This window comes from Geotrypetes seraphini, chromosome 7 (genome assembly GCF_902459505.1).
Source record: "Geotrypetes seraphini chromosome 7, aGeoSer1.1, whole genome shotgun sequence".
Classification (NCBI taxonomy): Eukaryota; Metazoa; Chordata; class Amphibia; order Gymnophiona; family Dermophiidae; genus Geotrypetes; species Geotrypetes seraphini.
The window spans coordinates 13,510,437-13,530,835 of NC_047090.1; the positions used below are offsets into that span (position 1 = coordinate 13,510,437).

At 45.1% G+C, this 20,399-nt stretch overlaps 1 protein-coding gene and 1 long non-coding RNA gene across 3 annotated transcripts in view; one reads left to right on the forward strand and one right to left on the reverse strand.

The window, feature by feature from the left end:
- The window catches only part of CPM (carboxypeptidase M), a 40,733-nt gene extending 30,237 nt beyond the window's left edge, over positions 1-10,496 (reverse strand). The window contains exon 1 of one of the 2 annotated variants that reach the window (XM_033953479.1): positions 10,177-10,490. In XM_033953479.1, the coding sequence (XP_033809370.1) occupies positions 10,177-10,363 (187 nt within the window). In that variant the 5' untranslated portion in view covers positions 10,364-10,490. Of the gene's footprint in view, positions 1-10,176 lie in introns of both variants that reach the window. The other variant, XM_033953480.1, reaches the window with a different exon arrangement.
- LOC117364357 lies at positions 7,088-16,607 on the forward strand. Its single transcript, XR_004540221.1, has 3 exons — positions 7,088-7,673; positions 13,494-13,664; positions 16,406-16,607. It is a non-coding gene; the product is annotated as an uncharacterized LOC117364357 (long non-coding RNA).
- The last annotated feature ends 3,792 nt before the right edge of the window (positions 16,608-20,399 follow it).

Below are 20,399 nucleotides of genomic sequence, written 5' to 3' on the forward strand. Positions count from 1 at the left end.
ATAGCATTGATTGCCACGAAAAGGTCATACGAGTGCCTCAAGGTGCGAGAGATCTAGGAGGTGGAGAGAACGAGGGAAGGGGAAGGGAGGTACTGGGGGAGAGATTGGTTTTGGTCGAGATCCAGACTGGCTAGCAGGGCTACGCTCTGGTTCCCCCATCCTGCTGCCAGCGAGTGTAATCAAAAGCAAGTTGTGGGTGGGATGAAAGGCTCGTGCCAGGAATTACAGTCACAACCATCACAAACCATGTTCCAGCCACACACCCTTTCATTCCATGTTTCACTTTCAAACGGAGGGTAAAAATAAGCCTTGTGTGTTAGTATGAATGCTTTGCCCTCGCACCAGTCAGGAGCCCTTCAGTTTGTATGTCTTCCAAAACCAAGGCCATTGATAGTACTAAATAAAAATAGAGTTAAGCTCCACACAAATGTTTATGTTTAATTTGTGCAAATTTTAAAATGAGATTTGCTTAAAGGAGAAGCACCTTTTTCATAGAAACATGATGGCAGATAAAGGCCAAATCTGCTGCATCCACTATCTCCTCCTCTCCCTATTGGCTAAGGCTCTTAACATTTGCATCTCCTCTTCCTATAGGCTAAGGCTCTTTACACCTGCATTGTGATGTCATAGAACTTTATGGTGATAGAAACAGAGAAACATGATGGCAGATAAAGGCCAAATGGCCCATCCGCAGCATCCACTATCTCCTCCTCTCCCTAGTGGCTAAGGCTCTTAACATTTGCATCTCCTCTTCCTATAGACTAAGGGTCTTTACATAAGAACATAAGAATTGCCGCTGCTGGGTCAAACCAGTGGTCCATCGTGCCCAGAGGTCCACTCACGCGGCGGCCCCTAGGTCAAAGACCAGCGCCCTAACTGAGACTAGCCCTACCTGCATAAGTTCTGGGTTCAGCAGGAACTTGTCTAACTTTGTCTTGAATCCCTGGACAGACTCCGGAAGCGCATTGTGATGTCATAGAGCTTTATGGTAATAGAAACAAGAGAAACATGATGGCAGATAAAGGCCAAATGGCCAATCCGCAGCATCCACTATCTCCTCCTCTCCCTATTGGCTAAAGCTCTGAACATTTGCATCTCCTCTTCCTATAGGCTAAGGCTCTTTACACCTGCATTGTGAGGTCATAGAACTTTATGGTGATAGAAACAGAGAAACATGATGGCAGATAAAGGCCAAATGGCCCATCCAGTCTGCCTATTCGCAGCATCTACTATCTCTTCCTCTCCCTATAGGCTAAAGCTCTTACGACATGCATTGTGAGGTCATAGAGCTTTATGCTCATAGAAACATGATAGCAGATAAAGGCCAAATAGCTCATCCATTCTGTCCATCCACTACCACCACCACCTCCTCTCCCTAAGAGATCCAACATGTCTGTCCCACGATTTCTTGAATTCAGACACAGTCTTTGTCTCCACCACCTCTACTAGGAGACTATTCCACACATCTACCACCCTTTCCTTAGTTTACTCCTGAGCCTATCAGCTCTTAACTTCATCCCATGCCCTCTCATTCCTTTCAAATGAGACTCGACTCGTGCTCATTTATACCACATAAGAATTTAAACATTTCTACCATATTTCCCTTTTGAGCATTTATTTCAAAATATAGCCCCTAGTTACTACTACTATTCTATGATTTCCATAGCGCTATCAGACACATGCTGTGCTGTTCTGGCTGTCCTACTGGCTGGAGAAAGGGCGAAGGTCAAAGTGCATCCTTTCTGTATTACGATACCTGTCTTGGGACCAGCATGAAATTTACACAAATGTACATACATATATCCGTCTCTTTCCAGATTATTAAACAATCATACATGTTAAAGCAACTAACAGAACAGTGATTGTTGGAAATAGAAAAAATGACCGTAGAAGACTAGTTTTTGGAAGGAATCAAAATGCACTTAGGTAAGTCTGTCTCACCATCTTTTTTTTTTTTTTTTCAAATTCTTTATTCGTTTTCAATCTTACATCAAGTGCACAAACAATAAAACAATACAATTAAACACATCACCATCTAATAGGAAGTCAAATCTGTACACTGAATCTCTTACTCCTGTACAGCACTTAATTGTAATGCCAGATCGGTGTGCAATAAGTAACAGATTATTAAGGATTTACTTTTAGACACTGACCCTGGTCTAATGTTTATCACCAAGACTTGGATTGATCAGAGGGATTTTTTTTTTTTTTTATTCAAAATGAGCTCTGTCCACAAGGTTTCCATAGTATTTTTACCTCTAGGATGGATAAACGGGGTGGGGGGATTGGGGCTGATTTTCAGGTCATTCTTAATGTCTCTCTTGTAGACAAAGCCTACCACCCTGAACTTGATTATATGATAGTGTCATTCAAAGATGATTTATCTCAGGATCCATTAGGAATATTGTTGTTATATCGTCCCTCTGTGTCTTGGAAGGATTCTATAGGATGGATCTCCAACATTAAAACAGCTCTGTTGAAGTGCCAAGGCTGTTGATTATTGGAGATATTAACTTACACTTAATAATAATAACAGTTTATATACAGCAATACCGTTAAGTTCTATGCGGTTTACATTAGATTAAGCGAGGTACAAATTGATTGAATTTAAGAGGGGAGAAGAGGAGAGTTAATAGGACCGAAAATGCGTCGTTGAGGAGAAAGTGATTAATAGGACAGAGGAGAAAGAAGAAGAGTGGGTCAGTTGTCTAGATACTTTAGGAACAGTTGAGTTTTTAGACGTTTTCTGAATTCCTCATAAGTAGTGGGCGAAAGCAGTTGATCTAGGTCTTTACCCCACGATGCTGCTCGATGTGAAAGAAGGTGTTCGTGGTGTTTTTTCAGTTTACAACCTCTAACTGGGGGGGAAACGAAGTAGGAATGAGAGCTTCTCTTGTGTCTGTTGGCAGAGAAGGAGAAAAGGTCAATTATGTATTTAGGGGCAAGTCCGTTTAGCGCTTTAAAGCAGAAGCAGGCGAATTTAAACTTTATGCGTGCTTCCATCGGTAGCCAATGTAACTGCCGGTAGTAGGGTGATACATGATCGAATTTCTTTAGGTCGAAGATTAATCTGACCGCTGCATTTTGCATTAGTTGTACACGTATTTTTGTATAGTTGTACACATATTTTTGGGGGAAATGGCTAAGTAGGCGATGTTACAGTACTCAAGTTGACTTAGTACGAGGGATTGGACCAGGGTTCTGAATGCCGACGTATCCAAATAAGCTTTAATGGATCTGAGTTTCCAGAGAGTGAAGAAACCCTTTCTGATTAAGGAGTCCACCTGGTCTTTCATGGTTAGACACTATCAACAAAGATACCTTAGATTTTGTCTCATTGCTGAACTCTCTGAGTTTATCACTACCTACAAAAGCCATTACACATGAAAAAGATCACATGATACAGCTCATCAGTTTTACGGATTTTACGTATCAACAAACTGGGCTAGATGAGGTCCGTTGGCGGAGGGTTCCCTGGTCGGACCACCTTCTTGGGGAATTCTATCTTCCAATCTTTATGTCCCCTATTAATGATTATGTACAACAGAAACGAATGGTAACTATTAAGAAAAAGATCTGTTCTAACCTTTTCTGGTCCATCTTGTTAAAAAGTATTACCATGTATTTCTCCTGACAAACCGTCAGAAAATATATCGAAGGAATGGAAGGAAATCAGTGAATTATGTGCGGAAGGCACCCTGGTATACATCATACCACCGTGAACTAAAACAGGGGTGCAGAAAATTGGAACGGAAATGGAAAAAAAGAGGCCCTTAGTCTCAAGTATAGACTGTTGCATTTCCAAACTTCAAATGTGGGCACTTTCCATTCAAATGAAACTGAACGCTGGGTTGGGTCAAAATTGGGAAATCTCCCTGTCTCTGTCACACTAAAAATAGGTATTTTGTTAGATAGATTTTTCTTCCAGAGTGCTGGACTCATCACTACCATTTCATGAACAGATAAATTCTTTGGTAAAAAATGTTTTTTTAGTCTACGTATGTTAAGGAAAGTTAGATCATTATTTCATCAAGATCATTTTTCAGTGCTGGTACAGTCTATTGGACTTGCCCAGTTGGATTATTGTAATTCTGTTTATCTAGGTATAAAACAGGGTAGTTTAAGAAGACTTCAGTTAATACAGAATATGGCAGCTAAACTCATCTTTGGGAAGAGAAAGTACGAACATGTCTCTCCTCTGTTGAGAAAGCTTTATTAAGAACATAAGAGCGGAGTAGAGGCAGGAGAGGAGCTTAGGAGCCGAGGAGAGCTGCGAGAAAAGCGGAGAGGAGGCGAAGGGGAGGCAGAGGAGAGTCAGCAAGGGATCGGGAAGTAAGGGGCAGCGGCGAGAGGTAGCTCCGCCCAACTCCACCGCATCAGAGCAGCCTAGCCCAGACTCCCCCCTTAAAAGGAGGCAAGTCGGCAGCGCGTGGTCCCGAGCGGAGTAGAGGCAGGAGAGGAGCTTAGGAGCCGAGGAGAGCTGCGAGAGGAGCAGAGGCGAAGGGGAGGCAGAGGAGAGTCAGCAAGGGATCGGGAAGTAAGGGGCAGCGGCGAGAGGTAGCTCTGCCCACCCCCGCGTCAGAGCAGCCTAGCCCGGACTCCCCCCTTAAAAGGAGGTGAGCCGGCGGTGCATGGTCCCGAGCGGAGCAGAGGCAGGAGAGGAGCTTAGGAGCCGAGGAGAGCTGCGAGAGGAGCAGAGGCGAAGGGGAGGCAGAGGAGAGTCAGCAAGGGATCTGGAAGTAAGGGGCAGCGGCGAGAGGTAGCTCCGCCCACCCCCACGGCGTCAGAGCAGCCTAGCGCGGACTCCCCCCTTATAAGGAGGTGAACCGGCGGCGCGTGGTCCCGAGCGGAGCAGAGGCAGGAGAGGAGCTTAGGAGCCGAGGAGAGCTGTGAGAGGAGCGGAGAGGAGACGAAGGGGAGGCAGAGGAGAGTCAGAAAGGGATCAGGAAGTAAGGGGCAGTGGCGAGAGGTAGCTCCGCCCACCCCCACCGCGTCAGAGCAGCCTAGCCCGGACTCCTCCCTTAAAAGGAGGCGAGCCAACGCCGCACAGCCGTTCGGCGGAGGGCAAAGGTGAGCGGCAAAGGCGCTCGCCTTAACGAGAGCGCCTTTGCGAAGGAGCCAGGAAGCTAGGTCGCCAAGAGAGAGACCCAAAACATAAGTTACAAGGCTTATTTTTACCTAGCCGCACACTACAGGGATCACTTCTTGCACACACACACACACAGAACACACACCTAGAACAAGCACTCATCACAAACCAGCAGACCGGCAACTAACAGGGAAACAGCAGACAGGAAGTCAGGCCACATACAGCCGACAGAGAGAGAAGGCTCATAAAAGTCCAAACAACTCAGAAGGGAAGCAGGAAATGATCGCCCATGGAAGCCAGAAGATGGGCTTTCCAGTCTTCTGCACCGGATGCAACATGTATGACTACCTCCCCTCGGGGATTAGGGCATACATTTGCAGTCGATGCAGGGAGCCGGTCAGCCTGAAACAGAACATCCGACTGTTGTAGGGAACAGTGAGAGAACTAGAAGAACCCCTCACCTATAAGGAAGAACCCACCAAACAGGAGAAGTTGCTTGTGGAATCCAGTGCCAGCGAAGAGATCGAAGAACTTGAGAGATTCATCGAGGAAGCCCACCAACAACATGTGGAGGTCCCAGGGCTGGAGAAATGTACCCGACCAACCCAGGAGGAAGGCCTAGGCGAGATGGGAGAAGGCACCACTACAGTGGATGAAGAGCTTAAATGCGCCTGCCTCATTTTTAAGCTTCTCTATGGAATATTTGGCACTTTGGTCACTTTATACTGGAATATCCTTTCGAGGTACCCGACAGGGTTGCCCTCTTTCCCCTCTTCTGTTCTTGCTTTCTTTGGAACCTTTGTTATGCACACTTCGGGGGTTCGAAGAGGTCAGGGGTCTTTCTGTTGGTGACTTTCAACTTAAGACTCTGGCGTATGCGGATGACATGTTTCTGATCCTTACCCGTCCTGAAGTTTCTCTCCCTGCAGCTTTGGATCTCATCTCTGAATTTGGTTTCTATTCGGGGCTGTCTCTCAATTTTGATAAATCTTTGGCTTTACCTTTTCCACCAGATTTAAGAACTTCGTGGAGGGGTGTTTTCCCTCTTCGTTGGGCTGATTCTACTTTGTGGTACTTGGGGGTTCACATTCCGATGGACTTATCTAGTTTGTACCGGTTAAATGTAACACCGTTGTTTCAGACTTTACAAAATAAGTTGCACCTTTGGGAGACTCTTCCTTTCTCACTTTTGGGTCGCGTACACTTGTATAATATGCTTTTGGTCCCCTGTTGGCTTTATGTTTTTCAGGTCCTTCCACTTTATTTGACGTATCGTGACGAGCACCGACTGGAGCGAATGGTCCAAAAATTTTTATGGGCTGGTAAGCGACCTCATTTGCCTTATAAGCGGGCGGCGACTCCCTGGTACAGAGGTGGCTTGGGCTTATTGAATCTCCGATATTTGACTATTGGTTGTGGAATGAGGCACATTAATGATCTCTTTAGGGGTACTTCGGCGTTTACTAACTCTTCTCTGGAACTTTCCTGTTTTCGATCTACCAATTTTAGTGCCTATATTCATTCTATCCCTTCTCTTGAACCTGAGTCTCTTTCCATGAAAGCTTTACATAGACCCTTGCGGAAGGTTTGGCGTTGGGTCTGCAAATTTCATTCTCTTTCTCCTTCTGTCTCTCCCTTCCTGCCTATCCGTTTCAATGGCTCTTTCTTGCCTGGGATTGATGGGCCGAGTTTTGCTCGGTGGGAAACAAAGGGCATTCACTATCTATTTCAATTGGTTACTGATACAGGCATCCCTAAATCTTTTACTCAGTTGAAAACAGAATTTGGTCTCCCTCCTACTGACTATTTTGCTTACATGCAAATCCATCATTACATCTCTTCCTTACCTTCTAGCTCCCTGCAGGCCTCTTGTCATGAGACTTTGTCTACGCCTTTACCCTTGGTTCTCAACAACCGGTCCCTCTCAAGTTTCATCACCGCCACTTGAAGGATGAATGCCCTTTGTTTGACCACTCTCGGCTGCGAGATGCTTGGTCAGGTGATCTTGCTGTTGATTTGCCTTCTGATATACTCCTTCAGGCTGTCCGTAGACTGCCTGCTTTTCGTAAATACACTACCTTTTGGGAGCAACATTTTAAACTGATTTTTCGTTTGTATATTTCTCCCAAAAGGGCTCATTTGGCTCACTTTCGTCCTCACACAGCCTGCCTTCGTTGTCAGGCTCCGGAAGCCAGCTTGGGACATATGTTTTGGACTTGTCCTCAGGTGCAGCTTTTTTGGACTGCTATATTTGCTTTTGTGGAAACTCTTTGGCATGTCACTATTCGCAGTTCCCCTCTGGTTTTATTTGGGGCCCTTCCTCACTATTTTCCACGTACTAAAGGAGTTGCAGCTTTCCTCAAGTGGTCTATTCTGATTGCTTTGAAATGCATCCTGCTGAAATGGCTTGAAGCTGAGGCTCCGGACTATTCCCTTTGGAGGAGCCGTATGATTGCTCTCTTGATGTGGGAGCGACGGGATGTGCCTGATTTGTCTTCTCGCCGGGGTCGTCTTTTCCAGACCACTTGGGAGCCTTTTTGGACTACATTGACCCCTCTGGCTCGTAGCCGGATACTTAATTGAAGTATGTGTTTGTACTTACCTTTTTGTGCCTTTTCCTGTATAATTTGATATTCTGATTCTTTGTTACTTTGTGTTTGGAAGGAGGACCCGGGGGTGGGTATTGGGGGGGGGGGGGTTGGTTGGGGTTTTGGGGGGGGGAGGTTTATTGGGGGGCTCTTTTGCACTTTGAGCTGGTTTGTATTGTTGTGTTACCTTGATGTTTTCTTGATTGCTCAATAAAAATATATTTGACCATACTGGAATATCCTTAGATCTTGTTATTTGAGGAATTAAATCGGCCGGGAAACTCAGTCAATCTTTCGCTTATAAACTGGTAGAAATGACTCTGTCAGTTACAACAATTTCGTAAAGTCCATAAAACTTTATTATTTACACAATACTTGAACAGTTTACCTAAAGATTCAATGAATTGATTGCTGTAATGCATTGTATAAGAGTATCTACCAAAAAAGATATCCAACGACTGCAATTGATACAAAACATGGCCATAAAAATTATTACAAACAAAAAGAAATTCGACCATGTCACTCCACTACTAAAAACAGGTCACTGATTGCCAATTTCACACCGTACAATATATAAAATAGCTATCCTTTTTTTCAAGGCTCAAACCACCAAAGAACGGGCCTTTATCCATAAACTTCTTATTCCACATGATCCTCTTCTCAGTATCTACTTCATATATCATCTTTGAAAATTATCAGCACACGTCGGGCTACCTCGTTCGCAATTATGGCCCCTACAATATAGAATTCCTTACTAGAGAATGACATAGGGAAAAAAATCTGTCCCCGTCACTGGACCACCGGCCCCTTCACCACCCCGTCCCCGCCATCCCGTTCACCTCCCCGTCCCCGCAGCATCCATCCTTCCCTCTCACCACCTCATCGCCCTTCAGCGGCCTGAGAATCTCCCTCCCTCCCCCTTACCTTTGCAGCGCATTAGTAAATAATTGAAACTTAAGAGAGGGAAGGCGCGCGGCCCCCTCCCTCCCTCCGGCCAAATCTATCTCCCTCCCCCTTACCTTTGTGGCACGTTAGTAAATAATTGAAACTTGAGAGGGAAGACGCGCGGCCCCCCTCCCTCCATCCGGCCAAATCTATCTCCCTCCCCCTTACCTTTGTGGCACATTAGTAAATAATTGAAACTTAAGGGAGGGAAAGCACGCGGCCCCCCTCCCTCCCTCCGGCCAAATCTATCTCCCTCCCTCCCCCTTACCTTCGTTGTGCAATAGTAAATAATTGAAACTTAAGGGAGGGAAGGCACGCGGCCCCCTCCCTCCCTCCAAATCTATCTCCCTCCCCCTTACCTTCATGGCGCTTTTGTAAAAAACTTACTGAAGCCGGCGAAGCCTGCCTGCCTGCAGCCGCGTGTGTGGGGGTGGAAGCTTCTCCTCTGACGCAACTTCCGGCTTCAGTAAGTTTTTTACGAAAACGCCATGAAGATAAGGGGGAGGGAGATAGATTTGGCCGCAGGTAGGGGGGGAGGGGGGGCCGCCGCTCCATTGGGCGGTGGATGGCCTTGTCCTTGTGCCCGCAGTGAGCACTTCCCCCCCCCATTTCGGCAGGTTAGCTGCGGCTAGCCGCAGTTAATTGCCACCGTGCCATTCTCTATTCCTTACCTCTTTAGCCGCAGTTAATTGCCACCGTGCCATTCTCTATTCCTTACCTCTTTGTATTAGGGCAGAAAACAACTTAGATAAAATCAAGGGAAATCTAAAGATGGATTTGACTGTTAATAGCCAGAGTCAGATCTTTGCTCCCTAGTTCCCCCATTGTGGTTTACCTTCTTTGTATTCTTTACTTTTAATTTGTAGTTCTCTCCATTTTCCTACTGTTTCGTTGGTCATGTGTTGTTTTGTGAGTAATTATTCGTTTATTGTCTCTCCCTTTTTTAATTATAAACTGTAAAACGCTTAGAAGTTTTGATTTGCGTTTCATCAAAATTTTAATAAATTTGGAAACTCTACAACATTTATTTTCTGTTATGCTCTTGTTCCTTTTCTGGTGGTCTTTAATTACTTGTAAACCGATTCGAGCTCCGCTGGGAGATGACCTGGTATAAAAATTGAAGACTAGATTAGATTAGATTAAAAAAAAAGAAGATTCTGACAGGTTCCTGGAAGGAAAAAAAAAAAGAGAGAGAGAGAAAGATCAAACAATCCCAGCCAGGTGTCTTGGAAAAATCAGTGTTTTTACCTGGCTGGAAATGAGCCATAAGAAACAGATCTACTTTCTGGGATCCTGGATACTGGAATCCACAAATCATATTCCAAAAGTCGGAATTAGCACAAAATATATCCAGGGCGTGAGGATGTGGGTTCAAATCCCGCGCTGCTCCTTGTGACCCTGGGCAAGTCACTTCATCCTCCGCTGCCCCAGTGAGCCCACTGGGAAAATGCTTTGAGTAAAACTACAAAAAGGCGGTCTACAAGTCCCCATCCCGCCTCTAGCGGGGGCTATTTGCGCGCACTTTTACGCGCAGATTTCGAACATCGCACTTACCTGCCACCGACTTCCCGATGCTGTGCAAGTGCGTTATGGACGGGTAGTTTTGATTCACTGCCTTCAAGAACTTTTCCAGGGATTCCGAGGAGTGATAGCCGAAGTCCAGCCCCAGCACGGAGGGCAGCAGGCCCACCACGAAGAAGCCGAGCGGGGCCACAGTCCGGGAGAACCGAGCCAGGTCCATGGTGAGAGGCGAGGAAAAATCAGCGCTTCATCGGTCCGATCGCCACGTGTGGCCGGGAAGCCTCGTCGGTCCCCGGCAGCGAAGCCTTGGCCCCGCCCACTTCCACTCTGATTCCGCCCCCTTCACTCCCGATCCTGCCCCCACTCCCGGGCCAGGTTCTGAGCCCGCCCCTTCACTCCCGGGCCACGTTCTGAACCCGCCCCTTCACTCCCGGGCCACGTTCTGAGCCCGCCCCTTTGGAATGCGCACAGCCAATTAGAAGTCGGGCGCTCTGAGTCTCGTCCAAGGATGCAGGACCCCGGCCAGCCTTTCTTTACCTTCTTCATCCAGTGTGGCAGTTTCCTAGTGGTGGATTTGGCTTTATGTTCTTGGAAGAGTGATGCAACCGTGCCACAGCGAGTTTTCCCTTCTGGACCTTTCATGTTCCATGATGTGATTGTAACAAGAAAAAACCCAACAGAGCTATACTGAAATTAGGCAGGAGAAAAAGTCTCCCTAACCCAAATCGAGTGAGGGGGGAGAGACAGCCCTGGCAAGCATGGGGAGTCCTCAGTGCCACAGCTGTCACAATCATCCTAGGACATCACCATGTGCAATTGGTGACACAACTAGTGCAAAAAGTGACTGACTAAAGAATGAGGGTGCCCAGCAGCCAAACAAAATCACAAGCTGGACACAGAGTCCGGAATAAAACTAGATCCCTCATGATGTGATTGAGCAGGTCCAGGATCCTGCTTTTACCTGGTTCCTCCAGTATAGGGTTTGCTGTTTTGTTTTTGACTTTTACAGTGCTTCCAATATCCCAGTGCCACTCCCTATTTGGCCCCAAATTATAAGGCACCTAATAAAAGTACTGTACTTAAAAAAAAATTAAAAAAAAAACCACAACCAAGAACAAAACTAATGAGCTGGAGAATTTGATTTTCAACTGTACCAGAGCCACAGAACAATGATCGCCTGTGTGTGCAATTCGTATGTGGTATTCAAAGGTCAAACCTAGGTACGGAGGGTTATTACACGTGGCACATGCTTTATTCTACTTGATTAAAGGAAATAAATCCACATTCCACCAGTGCCCTGGGAAAGAATGTGAAATCTAGCAAGATGTAATCTGTAACCTAACTCACTCTTCTCAAGCCAGTTCATTGTACACTTCTCCCTCCGTATTTGCGGTTTCAGCATTCGCGGTTTCGATTATTCACGTTTTTTTAGCTTGCTGGCTCCTCCCCCCCAAATTATGTCAGCTTGCATAGAGAAATCGCTGATTCTAAGTGTTTACAGAGAAAATCACCGATTCCCAGCACTTTCTTCACCGTGTTTTGCCTCTCCTTCAGAAACCGGCCAGGTCTCCCACCATGTTATTCGCGGTTTCACCAAATTCACAATGGTTTTTAATAGAAAACAGCAAATAACATATAAAAGAAGTTATTTGCGGTTTTTCAATATTTGCGGTTCTGTTAATCCCCTATCACAGCGAATACGGAGGGAGAAGTGTATGTCGAAAATAATGAGCTAACTATGGGGGTCTTTACAAAGCACGTTTCCACCTCCCAAGCATTTTGGGACCAGTATGAAATTTACACAAATATCCATACATAAATCCCTCTCTTTCCAGTTTATTAAACAGTGTTAAACAATCATACATGTTAAAGCAACTCACACATCAGCATGAAAAAGAGATTCTGACAGGTTCCTGGAAGAAAAAAAAAAGAGAGAGAAAGATCAAACAATTCCTGCCTGGTGTCTTGGAAAAATCAGTGCTTATACCTGGCTGGAAAGGAGCCATAAGAAACAGATCTACTTTCTGAGATCCGCCAGGTACTTGTGACTGTCCGGCCACCATCGGTATCCTTCTGATGTCACTTCCCAGAAGTGACGTCAGAGAGCGGTGACACCGACGCCAGCAGCAAGTTCGTAATGCTGCTCGTGCAGGGAAAGTTAAAGAGGAGTGAGGGAAGGGAGGGGGCGCATGCACCGGGGGGGGGGACGGACGGACGGAAAGACCGCCCCTTACAAACACCGGGCCAGGGGCAGACCGCTCCCCCCCCACACACCTTTCTTATTATTCCATTGCTCATATTGAGAAGGTGTCGCGAGATTTTGCAGTAAATAGCACTGAGGTTCTGATCAAGACTGGGAATGCGTTAGCCCAGACATGGGCAACTCCGGTCCTCGAGGGCCAGAATCCAATCGGGTTTTCAGGATTTCCCCAATGAATCTGCATGAGATCTATGTGCATGCACTGATTTCAATGCATATTCATTGGGGACATCCTGAAAACCCGACTGGATTACGGCCCTCGAGGACCGGAGTTGCCCTCCCTGCCAAACTAGACTATTGTAATTCATTACTATTAAACATTACTCAAAAAGAAAAGAAACGTTTACAGATAATTCAAAACCTTGCCGTTAAACTTATTCACAACGGTAAAAAATATGATCATGTAACTCCTTTCCTGGTCGAGTCACACTGGCTTCCCATTAATCATCGCATTACCTTTAAAATTCTACTCTTAGTATTTAAAACCTTATCTACAAGCAAGCCGCAATTTATAAATAGGATACTTATTCCGTATAACACATCCCGCTCTCTTCGTTCTACGGCCCAAGGTCTCCTGGTAGTCCCTTCTTTAAAAGTGATTGGCACTAGACGCCATGATATGTTTTCAATAGTAACCCCCCAAGTCTGGAACTCCCTACCCCATTACATAAGAGATGAAAAAGACATTAGCCGTTTTAAAAATAACTTAAAAACCTTCTTGTTCAAAGATGCTTTTACCCTCTGATTGGAATATATACAGTGCAGTAGACTCTTTACCAAAAAAATCAAAAATAAAAGAAAGAAAAAAAAAAAAAAATAGATACCCCTCCTTATGTTTTTTTTCCCCTTTATTGTTCCCTTCTTTTCAAAATTATTAATTTTGTAACTTTACCCCTTCACTCCCGTCGTACTCAGTTTTGTCTGTTGGTCAGTTCGTCCAACCCTTTTTTTTTATTAGTTGCATTTTTAAATTGTATGTTGTATGCATATTTTGGATTTTAATGTAATTCGCTTAGTAAATTATGTATAAGCGATTCATCAAATTTCTAATAAACTTGAAACTTGAACCCTTTCTGCTTTCCCTCACCAGCTAAAAAGAATAAGAAAGTCTAAGAATCGAAATGATACCCTTATGGCCTAATCAGCGGCATAAAATGCACATCTGTGGGCTTCAAAGATCCCTTTCTCAAGGTTGAAACTGACCTGTAATACTTACTGGGGATTACAAGGAATCTTGCACCATCTCTGGTGCTCAGCAGAGGTAATTAAAAACAATGCAGAAATTCCTTATTGAAAATTTAAATTATCCTCTAGAGCAGGGGTGTCAAAGACCCTCCATTTTCTGTTCAGTTTTCGGTGCTCAGGAGTTTTTCAGTGTAGTGTGTGTGGGAGGAGTGTTCCCACACGCCTCCCCCCCCCCCAACGGGAGCACGAGGACTTACATTACGGGTTTACAGCAGCGGGACCAGCAGCGCGCATACACCCTGCGTGCAATTGTCAGCGTGTCTTTGTTGGAGCGCTTTTGTCCTGCACTCAATTGACGTGGAATAGAGTAGACTCTAGGCAGGGGTGTCAAAGTCCCTCCTCGAGGGCCACAATCCAGTTGGATTTTCAGGATTTCCCCCATGAATATGCACGAGATCTATTTGCATGCACTGTTTTCATTGTGTGCTAATAGATCTCCTGCATATTCATGGGGGAAATCCTGAAAACCCAACCGGATTGCGGCCCTCGAGGAGGGACTTTGACACCCCTGCCTAGAGTCTATTCCACGTCATTTTGTGTTTCTGGGTGGGGCATAAAACATTTTAAAAGAAATAAACTTCAAAAAGGTGGGCGTTTTGGCTGCACCTATATTAATCAGCTCGATGAAGAATTATGTTTTGCACATCTGAAACTAATTGAATTCCGTTCTCATTGTCAGAAAAAGATGAGATGAGGCCCAGGTGTGTTGCATCAGTGACTATCCAGCACTTTTAATAAGAGGCTTTAGAAGTTTCCTCTCTTTATGAGAAGAGACCAAACAGTCCCTCTGCCAATTGCTGAATCACAGTTTCCATGATGAAAGATGTGGCAATGCCTATAGCAAAAGCCTTTATTTTCGATGGTGAATACTGATTTTCACTTAGCTAAGGAGGAGAAGATGGCATGTGCATATTTCTAAATGGGAAAGTAATTCTATTTCATACATTTTTAAATGTGATTACATGGGATTTAAATTAGGTGAACATAAGAATAGCCTTAATGGGTCAGACCAGTGGTCCATCAAGCCCAGTAGCCCGTTCTCACGGTGGCCAATCCAGGTCCCTAATACCTGGCCAAAACCCAAGGAGAAGCAACATTCCATACAGAAGCCCAAGGAATAGCAAGATTCCGGAATCCCAAACAGAAACAATATTCTAGAACCTCAAAGAGTTGCAACATTCCATACAGAAACCCAAGGAATAGCAAAATTCCGGAATCCCAAACAGAAACAATATTCTAGAACCTCAAAGAGTAGCAACATTCCATACAGAATCCCAAGGAATAGCAAGATTCCAGAATCCCAGAGAGTAACAAGATTCTAGAACCCCCAAAGAGTAGCAACATTCCATACAGAAGCCCAAGGAATAGCAAGATTCCAGAATCCCAGAGAGTAATAAGATTCTAGAATCCCAAAGGGCAGCAACATTCCATACAGAAGCCCAAGGAATAGCAAGATTCCAGAATCCCAGAGAGTAATAAGATTCTAGAATCCCAAAGGGCAGCAACATTCCATACAGAAACCCAAGGAATAGCAAGATTCCTGAATCCCAGAGAGTAACAAGATTCTAGAACCCCCAAAGAGTAGCAACATTCCATACAGAAGCCCAAGGAATAGCAAGATTCCAGAATCCCAGAGAGTAACAAGATTCTAGAATCGCAAAGGGCAGCAACATTCCATACAGAATCCCAAAGAATAGCAAGATTCCGGAATCCCAGAGTGTAACAAGATTCTAGAATCGCAAAGGGCAGCAACATTCCATACAGAATCCCAAAGAATAGCAAGATTCCGGAATCCCAGAGTGTAACAAGATTCTAGAATCCCAAAGGGTAGCAACATTCCATACAGAAGCCCAAGGAATAGCAAGATTCCAGAACACCAGAGAGTAACAAGATTCTAGAATCCCAAAGGGTAGCAACATTCCATACAGAAGCCCAAGGAATAGCAAGATTCCAGAACACCAGAGAGTAACAAGATTCTAGAATCCCAAAGGGTAGCAACATTCCATGCTACTGATCCAGGATAAGCAGTGGCTTCCCCCATGTCTTTCTCAATGACCGACTATGGCCTAAGTTGTCCACAAAGCCTAGTGCGTTTTATGAGATCAGTTCCCCCAGAGTTTTGGTAGAGGTGCGCATACTTTCTTGCAATGCAACTGGAAGATAAGAGCATAAGGATAACCATACTAGGTCAGATTGATGGTCCACCATTCTATCTCAATAGCAGACTATGGACCTTTCCTCCAGTAACTTATCCAAACCTTTTTTTTTAATCCGGATTTTGCTCTTAGCCTAGAAAGCTGTAGGGATTGAATGGACCTTAGCATGGCACGGGTGAGTATGGGTTAGATTCTAGTGGGGAGGGGTGACATTTCTGCAACTCTGTACAATACTGGATCAAGGATCTCGCCAGACACCTCATTCGCAGTGGTAAAATAAACCAATTCTGAGGGTAAGTGCCTAAGAAACTAAACACCATAGCGCAGTTTTTAGCGCCAGCCATGGCAGTAACAACTCTGACACTAATAGAATTCCTATGAGCATCGGAGTTGCTAAAACATGTGCTATGAGATTGTAAAAGGTGGGTAAATGAACTTCAGCACCTATGTATTTACTAAGCTGCGGTAAAAAAGAGCCTTAGCATCAGGTTTTTCCAGTATTCTAAGGCCATTTCTACTGGAGCAGTATATGGACAGTTTTCCATTGTTTTAATTAATGGCCATGTGCTAATGCTTAATGAATAATCTGTGTTTATTGTAGATTCGGCAAATACAGGTTCTTCCTGAAGCATACCACATCTATTGGTCCTCATAAAACACGCAAAAACTCATCAAGGCCGTGTTTCAGCGCGTTGAACGCGCTGTCACAAGTATCTGGCAGATTATCGATCTGGGGGTGATGGTCGACACATCACTGAAACCATTGGCACAATGTGCGACAGCCTCAAAGAAAGCAAACAGAATGCTGGGCATCATCAAAAAAGGTATTACAACCAGGATGAAGGAAGTCATCATGCCGCTGTATCGCGCAATGGTGCACCCGCACCTGGAGTACTGTGTTCAATACTGGTCACCGTACCTCAAGAAGGACATGGCGATACTCGAGGGAGTGCAGAGGAGGGCAACTAAACTAATAAATGGTATGGAAAATTTTTCATACGCTGACAGGTTAAAAATGCTGGGGCTGTTCTCCCTGGAGAAGAGGAGACTTAGAGGGGACATGATAGAAACCTTCAAAATCCTAAAGGGCATAGAGAGAGTAAATAAGGACAGATTCTTCAAACTGAGGGGAGCCACAAGCACTAGGGGTCACTCGGAGAAATTGAAAGGGGACAGGTTTAGAACAAATGCTAGGAAGTTCTTTTTTACCCAGAGGGTGGTGGACACATGGAACGCGCTTCCGGAGGATGTGATAGGCCAGAACTCTGTACAGGGGTTCAAGGAGGGTTTGGATAGGTTCCTGGAGGATAAGGGGATAGAGGGGTACAGATATAACTTGAGGTAGGTTATAGAAGTAGGCAGAAACCACTTCACAGGTCGCGGACCTGATGGGCCGCCGCGGGAGCGGACCGCTGGGCGAGATGGACCTCGGTCTGACCCAGTGGAGGCAACTTCTTATGTTCTTCTTATGTTCAACACGAACCAGACTTGTACTGTGTGAGCAGTATCGTGACCCAAGGTCATATCATAACCGTACTGGACATTGGGTTCTTGTACTGAGCACCTTTTGCTGTTATAGTTTTCAAGTGCTGTTTTTCTGCCTGATATGTCTTTTATGCTTACTCTGATCCTGGTTGTATGTTCCCTTTGCAATTGTTAATAAAGACAATTAACAAAAAAAAATAACCGTACTGGAAGAAAGAACGATTTCTTCTGATGGTATTGATCTAGCTGCTGCCTCAGCACCCTGAGGTCATGGGATCAAATCCCAGCGCTGCTCCCCCGTGGGCAAGTCACTTCATCCTCCGTTGCCCCAGGTACAAAATGAGTGCCTGGATATGTGTAAACCACTTTGAATGTGTAGCCACAAGGCGGTATACAAGTCCCTTTCCGTTTCCCCCTAACTGATGGCTGTTGAATTTGTTGACCAATGGGGGCGTTTCAGATGATGGAGTACAGCTTAAAAATGGCTCCTATTGGGTCATCAAGAACATGTCCTTCTTGAGACCAACTGCACTTCATTTCAGGTGCTTTCCTTGCTGTGCTGTTGATTCTATCAGTATTATCAGTTCCATCTGACTTGTTCCTTCTCTCCCTCATTATTCCTACTTACTTTTATTTATTTATTTATTTATTCATTCAGTTTTCTATACCGTTCTCCCAGGGGATCTCAGAACGGTTTACATGAATTAATTCAGGTACTCGAGCATTTTTCCCTGTCTGTCCTGGTGGGCTCCCAATCTATCTAATGTACCTGGGGCGATGGGGGGATTAAGTGACTTGCCCAGGGTCACAAGGAGCAGAGTGGGATTCAAACCCACAACCTTAGGGTGCTGAGGCTGTAGCTTTAACCACTGCGCCACTCTAGAAATCAAAATGTATTAGAAGTGAGCCAAGTAAAGGGCATTCAAGCCATTGTGACATCACTGATGAGGTTGGCTCTTATTGGGGGAATGAGGCATTATGACGTCACAGTATCAGCTCTGCTTATCAGAGGTTGAAACTCATCACACTATTTAGTCAATTTTCTATACTGTTCTCCCAGGGGAGCTCAGAACGGTTTACATGAATTAATTCAGCTACTCGAGCATTTTTCCCTGGTGGGCTCACAATCTACCTAATATATTTGGGGCAATTGGTGGGGGGGGGGGGTGCATGGGTATAAGTGACTTCCCCAGGGTCAGAAGGAACAGCATGAGTATGAACCCACAACCTCAGGGTGCTGAGGCTGAAGCTTTAACCACTGCTCCACTCTAGAAATCAAAAGGTAGCAAAAGTGAGCCAAGCCATTGTGACATCACTGATGAGGTTGGCTCTTATTGGTGGAAAGGGGCATTATGATGTCACAATACAAGCACTGCTTATCAGAGACTGAAACTCGTCACACTATTTAGTCAATTTTCTATAATGTTCTCCCAGGGGAGCTCAGAGTGGTTTACATGAATTAATTCAAGTAGTCAAGCATTTTTCCCTGTCTATCCTGGTGGGCTCACAATCTATCTAATATATTTGGGGCAATTGGGGGGGGGGGGCGCGGGTTTAAGTGACTTCCCCAGGATCAGAAGGAACAGCATGAGTTTGAACCCACAACCTCAGGGTGCTGAGGCTGTAGCTTTAACCACTGTGCCACACTCTCCCCTTGCCACTTTTGGGTTGTGTATTATGTATTAGTGAACATTATGGAAATTTGGAACCAGATGCCACTGAATCACTTAAGGTATCTCAGCCCTGCCTGGGGGAGGGGAAGGAATTTGACACACTGTCTTTCTTTTTACTCTAGATGGGAACCAACCAGACACAAGCTGCTGGCAGACAAGACCCATCCAGAAATAAGTTAGCCCATCAGACAAGAAGCATCTTACACTAAATTCAGAAGCCCTTATTTAAACACGGCTTTTCCTGGATACATTTGAAATGGCTTCTTAAGTTTCCTTTTTCTATCTCTGTTTCTTCTGTTTCCTTAATTAGGTTGTAAACTGCATTGAATCTACTGTGTAGAGAATGTCCCCGTCCCTGCAAAAACTAATTTTCTCATCCCGGTGAGTTCTTTTCCTGTCCTCTGCCCCATTCCTGCAAGTTCCGCCCCCCTCATTTGCACAAGCCTCAAACACTTTAAAATCATGTGTGTTCGAGGCTTGTGAGATTAAGGCAGAGTTTACAGGAATGGGGCAGTGACAAAACCCGCGGGGATGGGATGGGACGGGGAAATTTAATTCTTTTGGAGGAGAGGGAAAAAATTATCCCCTTGTCATTCTCTATACTGCACCACTCTAGAAATCAAAATGTAGTAAAAGTGAGCCACGTATAGGACAACCAAGCCATTGTGACATCACTGATGAGGTTGGCTCTTTGGCATTGGTGGAATGAGGCATTATGACATCACAATCTCAGCTCTGGAATGTTGCTACTCTTTGGGTTTCTGCCAGGTACTTGGGACCAGAGTTGGCCACTGTTGGAAACAGGATACTGGGCTTGGTAGACCTTTGGTCTGTCCCAGTACATCAATTCTTGTGTTCTTTTTTGAGCCAAGTATAGGACAGTCAAGCCATTGTGACATCACTGATGAGGTTGGCTCTTTGGCATTGGTTGAATGAGGCATTATGACATCACAATCTCAGCTCTGGAATGTTGCTACTCTTTGGGTTTCTGCCAGGTACTTGGGAACAGAGTTGGCCACTGTTGGAAACAGGATACTGGGCTTGGTAGACCTTTGGTCTGTCCCAGTACATCAATTCTTGTGTTCTTATTTGAGCCAAGTATAGGACAGTCAAGCCATTGTGACATCACTGATGAGGTTGGCTCTTTGGCATTGGTGGAATGAGGCATTATGACATCACAATCTCAGCTCTGGAATGTTGATACTCTTTGGGTTTCTGCCAGGTACTTGGGACCTGGGTTGGCCATAGGATACTGGGCTTGATGAAATGGAATGGGGAATTGTATACTGCCTTTTTGTGGCTATGGCATTTCAAATCTGACATTCACAGCATTGGGCACTAGGGGATTAAGTGACTTGCCCAGGGTCACAAGGAGCAGCAGTGGGAGTTGATCTCATGACCTCTGGATGCAGATGCAACAGCTCTACCAGTGAGCCA